This window comes from Oncorhynchus kisutch, unplaced genomic scaffold (genome assembly GCF_002021735.2).
Source record: "Oncorhynchus kisutch isolate 150728-3 unplaced genomic scaffold, Okis_V2 scaffold3838, whole genome shotgun sequence".
Lineage (NCBI taxonomy): Eukaryota > Metazoa > Chordata > Actinopteri > Salmoniformes > Salmonidae > Oncorhynchus > Oncorhynchus kisutch.
Genome location: NW_022265783.1, coordinates 100001 through 110000, shown reverse-complemented (window position 1 = coordinate 110000; position 10000 = coordinate 100001). Strand labels below are relative to the sequence as shown.

Sequence of the window (10000 nt, the reverse complement as noted above, 5' to 3'; positions counted from 1 at the left end):
CATACTGCTATGTAGCTATGTGTGTAGCCATACTGCTATGTAGCTATGTGTGTAGCCATACTGCTATGTAGCTATGTGTGTAGCCATACTGTTATGTAGCTATGTGTGTAGCCATATGGCTATGTAACTATGTGTGTAGCCATACTGCTATGTAGCTATGTGTGTAGCCATACTGCTATGTAGCTATGTGTGTAGCCATACTGCTATGTAGCTATGTAGCTATATATGTAGCCATACTGCTATGTACATATGTGTGTAGCCATACTGCTATGTAGCTATGTAGCTATGTGTGTAGCCATACAGCTACGTAGCTATGTGTGTAGCCATACTGCTATGTAGCTATGTAACTATGTGTGTAGCCATACTGCTATGTAGCTATATAACTATGTGTGTAGCCATACTGCTATGTAGCTATGTAACTATGTGTGTAGCCATACTGCTATGTAGCTATATATGTAGCCATACTGCTATGTAGCTATGTGTGTAGCCATACTGCTATGTAACTATGTATGTAGCCATACAGCTATGTAGCTATGTATGTAGCCATACTGCTATGTAGCTATGTGTGTAGCCATACTGCTATGTAGCTATGTGTGTAGCCATACTGCTATGTAGCTATGTGTGTAGCCATACTGCTATGTAACTATGTATGTAGCCATACAGCTATGTAGCTATGTATGTAGCCATACTGCTATGTAGCTATGTGTGTAGCCATACTGCTATGTAGCTATGTGTGTAGCCATACTGCTATGTAACTATGTATGTAGCCATACAGCTATGTAGCTATGTATGTAGCCATACTGCTATGTAGCTATGTGTGTAGCCATACTGCTATGTAGCTATGTAGCTATGTGTGTAGCCATACTGCTATGTAGCTATGTATGTAGCCATACAGCTATGTAGCTATGTGTGTAGCCATACTGCTATGTAGCTATGTATGTAGCCATACTGCTATGTAGCTATGTATGTAGCCATACTGCTATGTAGCTATGTGTGTAGCCATACTGCTATGTAGCTATGTATGTAGCCATACTGCTATGTAACTATGTGTGTAGCCATACTGCTATGTAACTATGTGTGTAGCAGGTTTTCCTACTTACAAAGCATGTAGAGGTCTGTATTTTTTTATCATAGGTACACTACAACTGTGAGAGACGGAATCTAAAACAAAAATCCAGATTTTTAAGTAATTAATTTTTAAGTAATATAAGTAATTAATTTGTGAGAGAAACAGAGGGAGAGAAATAGAGAGAGGGAGAGAGAGAGAAACAGAGAGAAACAGAGAGAGAGAGAGAGGTGGAGTGAGAGAGAAACAGAGAGAAACAGAGAGAGAGAGAGGTGAGTGAGAGAGAAACAGAGAGAAACAGAGAGAGGGGTGGAGTGAGAGAAACAGAGGGAGAGAAAGAGAGAGGTGGAGTGAGAGAGAAACAGGGAGAGAGAGAGAGAGAGGTGGAGTGAGAGAAACAGAGAGAGAGAGAGGTGGAGTGAGAGAGAGAAAGAGAGGGAGAGAAATAGAGAGAGAGAGAGAAACAGAGAGAGAGAGAGAGAGGTGGAGTGAGAGAGAGAAATAGAGAGAGAGAGAGAGGTGGAGTGAGAGAGAGAAAGAGAGGGAGAGAATAGAGAGAGAGAGAGAAACAGAGAGAGAGAGAGAGAGGTGGAGTGAGAGAGAGAAATAGAGGGAGAGAAATAGAGAGAGAGAGAGAGGTGGAGTGAGAGAGAGAAATAGAGGGAGAGAAATAGAGAGAGAGAGAAACTTGCTTGACTCAATTTTCTGGAGTTTTAATAATTTTTTCCTGATTTTCTTAATAACTGTAAGGTGTAAATAGCATCTCGTTCCTGGAGGCTGTAGGGATAACTGAAATATACTGTACCGGTCTGTGTGGAGAAATAAAACTGTTGATTTGATCACAGAGTGGTAGTCACAGACGAGAAAGAGAGAGAGATGAGAGACAGAAGGGGGGTGTTGTATGGGTCCACACCAGCTACTTCCTTCAGAGAACGGCTGCGTTTTCTACTTATTGATTTATAGGTCAATTACTTCTGGGCTTGAATCTGTAGTCGGCAGGGAGCTCTCATTCTCTCTCGATAGACACACACAAACACAAACACATTTAAATACACAGACATTCACACCAATTCACACTTGTCTGACGACCCAGCTACTGGTGTGTAAATGAGTCTTAGAAAGGAGAGAGGAATGGGGGGAGGGAGGGATGGGGGGAGGGAGGGCAGCAGAGAGGTGAAGTCCTCTGTTGGATTAGTGGAAGCTCCTTGAGCCAATCTGCATGTGAATGGCTGTGAACTGCTTTAGCCATCACGCCCGCCCTCACACTCACACAGAGAGAGAGAGAGACAGACAGACAGTGAGGTAGTGCAAGAGAGAAGGAGAAAGCCAGACAGAGAGACAGACAGAGACAGAGAGAGGTAGAGGTATTAGAGGCATCAGCTCAAATCCTCCCCATCGCCTCTCCAGCTCAGGAAAGCGAGTGAGTGGATAAAGAGAAGCACAATAAGGACTGGCTTCTTCTCTGCCTGGTGGGCAGGCAGCTGTATGGTTGGGGACTGGGGCGTGGAGAGAGAGAACAGGAATCGGACTGGCTTTTGTGAATGAGAGAAGGTAGGAATCTTTTATATCCTCCCCCCGCGGCCTCTATGGGCCGATCTCAATTCCTCTTCAAACCATTGAGACCTGACTGGATCGGTCCACTTTGGGAAAAGGGGTGGGGGTGTGGGGGACAACAGTCTGGACCTGGCTGTTTTACAATGCATGTTTTTTCTGAATAATGGGATTTTCTTCAAAAGTGAAATGAAAAGAATGTCTTGGTTTAATTTGAACAGCTGTGTGTTTTGGTCTTAAGTATTTAGGAGGAAGGTTTCTGTTGTTAGTTGTTGACTAGTGAATGTTTTGTGGTTGTGGCCATGTGATACAGCACATGTTGCTGAATCTCACTGCTCTTTCATATGTAAAGTGTGGCACCATTTTACCAGGGCTGTGTCTCTACCCCCTCTGTCGCTGTGGAGCTAACTGTTGCTCAACACTCTTTTGTGTGTGTGTGTGTGTGTGTGTGTGTGTGTGTGTGTTGTGTGTGTGTGTGTGTGTGTGTGTGTGTGTGTTGTTATGAGGAAAGACGTCATCAAAAAGACGTGTGTTATCACATCATTTAATCTGTGGTTCTGTGGTTCTACTCTGAGGAACAGGGGGGGACAGAGGAAGCCCTGGTTAAACTGATTCATCTGTATTTATTCACAGGGGATAGAGGAAGCCCTGGTTAAACTGATTCATCAGTATTTATTCATAGATGAAGCAGTAGATGAAGCAGTAGAGGAAGCAGTAGATGAAGCAGTAGAGGAAGCAGTAGATGAAGCAGTAGAGGAAGCAGTAGAGGAAGCAGTAGATGAAGCAGTAGAGGAAGCAGTAGATGAAGCAGTAGAGGAAGCAGTAGATGAAGCAGTAGATGCTGAAACTGTCGTCTCGCCAAGAGACAGGTTCAGAAAGAAGCCCTGGCTAAACTGGGCGGCCATCTTGTGCCAACAGTAAACACACCTACGTCTCACTACAACAGTAAACACACCTACATCTAACTACAACAGTAAACACACCTACGTCTCACTACAACAGTAAACACACCTACGTCTCACTACGTCTCACTACGTCTCACTACAACAGTAAACACACCTACGTCTCACTACAACAGTAAACACACCTACATCTCACTACAACAGTAAACACACCTACGTCTCACTACGTCTCACTACGTCTCACTACAACAGTTAACACACCTACGTCTCACTACGTCTCACTACGTCTCACTACAACAGTTAACACACCTACGTCTCACTACAACAGTAAACACACCTACGTCTCACTACGTCTCACTACGTCTCACTACAACAGTTAACACACCTACGTCTCACTACAACAGTAAACACACCTACATCTCACTACAACAGTAAACACACCTACATCTCACTACAACAGTAAACACACCTACGTCTCACTACAACAGTAAACACACCTACGTCTCACTACAACAGTAAACACACCTACGTCTCACTACAACAGTAAACACACCTACGTCTCACTACAACAGTAAACACACCTGCGTCTCACTACGTCTCACTACAACAGTTGACACACCTACGTCTCACTACAACAGTAAACACACCTACGTCTCACTACAACAGTAAACACACCTACGTCTCACTACAACAGTAAACACACCTACATCTCACTACAACAGTAAACACACCTACGTCTCACTACAACAGTAAACACACCTACGTCTCACTACAACAGTAAACACACCTACGTCTCACTACAACAGTAAACACAACCTACGTCTCACTAGAACAGTAAAACACACCTACGTCTCACTACGTCTCACTACAACAGTAAACACACCTACGTCTCACTACAACAGTAAACACACCTACGTCTCACTACGTCTCACTACAACAGTTAACACACCTACGTCTCACTACAACAGTAAACACACATACGTCTCACTACAACAGTAAACACACCTACGTCTCACTACAACAGTAAACACACCTACGTCTCACTACAACAGTAAACACACCTACGTCTCACTACGTCTCACTACAACAGTAAACACACCTACGTCTCACTACAACAGTAAACACACCTACGTCTCACTACAACAGTAAACACACCTACGTCTCACTACGTCTCACTACAACAGTTAACACACCTACGTCTCACTACAACAGTAAACACACCTACGTCTCACTACAACAGTAAACACACCTACGTCTCACTACAACAGTAAACACACCTACGTCTCACTACAACAGTAAACACACCTACGTCTCACTACAACAGTAAACACACCTACGTCTCACTACGTCTCACTACAACAGTAAACACACCTACGTCTCACTACAACAGTAAACACACCTACGTCTCACTACGTCTCACTACAACAGTTAACACACCTACGTCTCACTACAACAGTAAACACACGTACGTCTCACTACAACAGTAAACACCACCTACGTCTCACTACAACAGTAAACACACCTACGTCTCACTACGTCTCACTACAACAGTAAACACACCTACGTCTCACTACAACAGTAAACACACCTACGTCTCACTACGTCTCACTACAACAGTTAACACACCTACGTCTCACTACAACAGTAAACACACCTACGTCTCACTACGTCTCACTACAACAGTAAACACACCTACGTCTCACTACAACAGTAAACACACCTACGTCTCACTACGTCTCACTACAACAGTAAACACACCTACGTCTCACTACATCTCACTACAACAGTTAACACACCTACGTCTCACTACAACAGTAAACACACCTACGTCTCACTACAACAGTTAACACACCTACGCCTCACTACGTCTCACTACAACAGTAAACACACCTACGTCTCACTACAACAGTTAACACACCTACGTCTCACTACAACAGTAAACACACCTACGTCTCACTACGTCTCACTACAACAGTAAACACACCTACGTCTCACTACAACAGTAAACACACCTACGTCTCACTACGTCTCACTACAACAGTAACACACCTACGTCTCACTACATCTCACTACAACAGTTAACACACCTACGTCTCACTACAACAGTAAACACACCTACGTCTCACTACAACAGTTAACACACCTACGCCTCACTACGTCTCACTACAACAGTAAACACACCTACGTCTCACTACAACAGTAACACACCTACGTCTCACTACAACAGTAAACACACCTACGTCTCATTACAACAGTAAACACACCTACGTCTCACTACGTCTCACTACAACAGTTAACACACCTACGTCTCACTACAACAGTAAACACACCTACGTCTCACTACAACAGTAAACACACCTACGTCTCACTACGTCTCACTACAACAGTAAACACACCTACGTCTCACTACAAACAGTAAACACACCTACGTCTCACTACAACAGTAAACACACCTACGTCTCACTACGTCTCACTACAACAGTAGTAACACACATACGTCTCATTACAACAGTAAACACACCTCCGTCTCACGACGTCTCACTACAACAGTAAACACCCTCCGTCTCACTACAAACAGTAACACACCTCCCGTCTCACTACAACAGTAAACACACCTACGTCTCACTACGTCTCACTACAACAGTAAACACACCTACGTCTCCACTACACAGTAAATCAACCCTACGTCCTCAACTACACAGTAAACACACCTACGTCCTCACTACAACATTAACACAACCTACGTCTCACTACAACAGTAAACACACCTACGTCTCACTACGTCTCAACTACAACAGTAAACACACCTACGTCTCACTACAACAGTAAACACACCTACGTGCTCACTACGTCTCACTACAACAGTTAACACACCTACGTCTCACTACAACAGTAAGCACACGTACGTCTCACTACAACAGTAACACACCTACGTCTCACTACAACAGTAAACACACTACGTCTCACACTACAACAGTAAACACACCTACGTCTCACTACGTCTCACTACAACAGTTAACACACCTACGTCTCACTACAACAGTAAACACACCTACGTCTCACTACGTCTCACTACAACAGTAAACACACCTACGTCTCACTACAACAGTAAACACACCTACGTCTCACTACGTCTCACTACAACAGTAAACACACCTACGTCTCACTACATCTCACTACAACAGTTAACACACCTACGTCTCACTACAACAGTAACACACCCTACGTCTCACTACAACAGTTAACACACCTAGCCTCACTACGTCTCACTACAACAGTAAACACACCTACGTCTCACTACAACAGTTAACACACCTACGTCTCACTACAACAGTAAACACACCTACGTCTCACTACGTCTCACTACAACAGTAAACACACCTACGTCTCACTACGTCTCACTACAACAGTAACACACCTACGTCTCACTACAACAGTAAACACACCTACGTCTCACTACGTCTCACTACAACAGTTAACACACCTACGTCTCACTACAACAGTAAACAAACCTACGTCTCACTACGTCTCACTACAACAGTAAACACACCTACGTCTCACTACAACAGTAAACACACCTACGTCTCACTACGTCTCACTACAACAGTAAACACACCTACGTCTCACTACATCTCACTACAACAGTTAACACACCTACGTCTCACTACAACAGTAAACACACCTACGTCTCACTACAACAGTTAACACACCTACGCCTCACTACGTCTCACTACAACAGTAAACACACCTACGTCTCACTACAACAGTTAACACACCTACGTCTCACTACAACAGTAAACACACCTACGTCTCACTACGTCTCACTACAACAGTAAACACACCTACGTCTCACTACAACAGTAAACACACCTACGTCTCACTACGTCTCACTACAACAGTAAACACACCTACGTCTCACTACATCTCACTACAACAGTTAACACACCTACGTCTCACTACAACAGTAAACACACCTACGTCTCACTACAACAGTTAACACACCTACGCCTCACTACGTCTCACTACAACAGTAAACACACCTACGTCTCACTACAACAGTTAACACACCTACGTCTCACTACAACAGTAAACACACCTACGTCTCATTACAACAGTAAACACACCTACGTCTCACTACGTCTCACTACAACAGTTAACACACCTACGTCTCACTACAACAGTAAACACACCTACGTCTCACTACAACAGTAAACACACCTACGTCTCACTACGTCTCACTACAACAGTAAACACACCTACGTCTCACTACAACAGTAAACACACCTACGTCTCACTACAACAGTAAACACACCTACGTCTCACTACGTCTCACTACAACAGTAAACACACATACGTCTCATTACAACAGTAAACACACCTACGTCTCACTACGTCTCACTACAACAGTAAACACACCTACGTCTCACTACAACAGTAAACACACCTACGTCTCACTACAACAGTAAACACACCTACGTCTCACTACGTCTCACTACAACAGTAAACACACCTACGTCTCACTACAACAGTAAACACACCTACGTCTCACTACAACAGTAAACACACCTACGTCTCACTACAACAGTAAACACACCTACGTCTCACTACAACAGTAAACACACCTACGTCTCACTACGTCTCACTACAACAGTAAACACACCTACGTCTCACTACAACAGTAAACACACCTACGTCTCACTACGTCTCACTACAACAGTTAACACACCTACGTCTCACTACAACAGTAAACACACGTACGTCTCACTACAACAGTAAACACACCTACGTCTCACTACAACAGTAAACACACCTACGTCTCACTACAACAGTAAACACACCTACGTCTCACTACAACAGTAAACACACCTACGTCTCACTACAACAGTAAACACACCTACGTCTCACTACGTCTCACTACAACAGTAAACACACCTACGTCTCACTACAACAGTAAAACACACCTACGTCTCACTACGTCTCACTACAACAGTAAACACACCTACGTCTCACTACATCTCACTACAACAGTTAACACACCTACGTCTCACTACAACAGTAAACACACCTACGTCTCACTACAACAGTTAACACACCTACGCCTCACTACGTCTCACTACAACAGTAAACACACCTACGTCTCACTACAACAGTTAACACACCTACGTCTCACTACAACAGTAAACACACCTACGTCTCACTACGTCTCACTACAACAGTAAACACACCTACGTCTCACTACAACAGTAAACACACCTACGTCTCACTACGTCTCACTACAACAGTAAACACACCTACGTCTCACTACATCTCACTACAACAGTTAACACACCTACGTCTCACTACAACAGTAAACACACCTACGTCTCACTACAACAGTTAACACACCTACGCCTCACTACGTCTCACTACAACAGTAAACACACCTACGTCTCACTACAACAGTTAACACACCTACGTCTCACTACAACAGTAAACACACCTACGTCTCATTACAACAGTAAACACACCTACGTCTCACTACGTCTCACTACAACAGTTTAACACACCTACGTCTCACTACAACAGTAAACACACCTACGTCTCACTACAACAGTAAACACACCTACGTCTCACTACGTCTCACTACAACAGTAAACACACCTACGTCTCACTACAACAGTAAACACACCTACGTCTCACTACAACAGTAAACACACCTACGTCTCACTACGTCTCACTACAACAGTAAACACACATACGTCTCATTACAACAGTAAACACACCTACGTCTCACTACGTCTCACTACAACAGTAAACACACCTACGTCTCACTACAACAGTAAACACACCTACGTCTCACTACAACAGTAAACACACCTACGTCTCACTACGTCTCACTACAACAGTAAACACACCTACGTCTCACTACAACAGTAAACACACCTACGTCTCACTACAACAGTAAACACACCTACGTCTCACTACGTCTGATGTTAATGACAGCCAGTTGGAGGAGGATGGACCATCAACAAGAGTTTACATGTATAGAAACTATTATCTATCGTCCTCTACAGAAGCAGGAAATGTGAATTATAATTCATAGACATGTTTGTAAAGGTTGATAAAAAATGTTCATCATCTCTCCTCTCCTCTGTTCATCATCTCTCCTCTCCTCTGTTCATCATCTCTCCTCTCCTCTGTTCATCATCTCTCCTCTCCTCTGTTCATCATCTCTCCTCTGTTCATCATCTCTCCTCTCCTCTGTTCATCATCTCTCCTCTGTTCATCATCTCTCCTCTCCTCTGTTCATCATCTCTCCTCTCCTCTGTTCATCATCTCTCCTCTCCTCTGTTCATCATCTCTCCTCTGTTCATCATCTCTCCTCTCCTCTGTTCATCATCTCTCCTCTCCTCTGTTCATCATCTCTCCTCTCCTCTGTTCATCATCTCTCCTCTGTTCATCATCTCTCCTCTGTTCATCATCTCTCCTCTTCTCTGTTCAT

At 43.6% G+C, this 10000-nt stretch overlaps 1 protein-coding gene across 5 annotated transcripts in view; it reads left to right on the top strand.

Moving 5' to 3' along the window:
* septin12 (septin 12) overlaps nt 1-10000 on the top strand; it is a 185411-nt gene that overhangs the window by 110610 nt on the left and 64801 nt on the right. The window contains exon 1 of one of the 5 annotated variants that reach the window (XM_031821079.1): nt 2249-2617. The exons of the other annotated variants lie outside the window; for them this stretch is intronic. Coding sequence (XP_031676939.1) covers nt 2608-2617 — 10 coding nt within the window. The 5' untranslated portion in view covers nt 2249-2607. Of the gene's footprint in view, nt 1-2248; nt 2618-10000 lie in introns of those variants that run through there. 5 annotated transcript variants of the gene reach the window in all.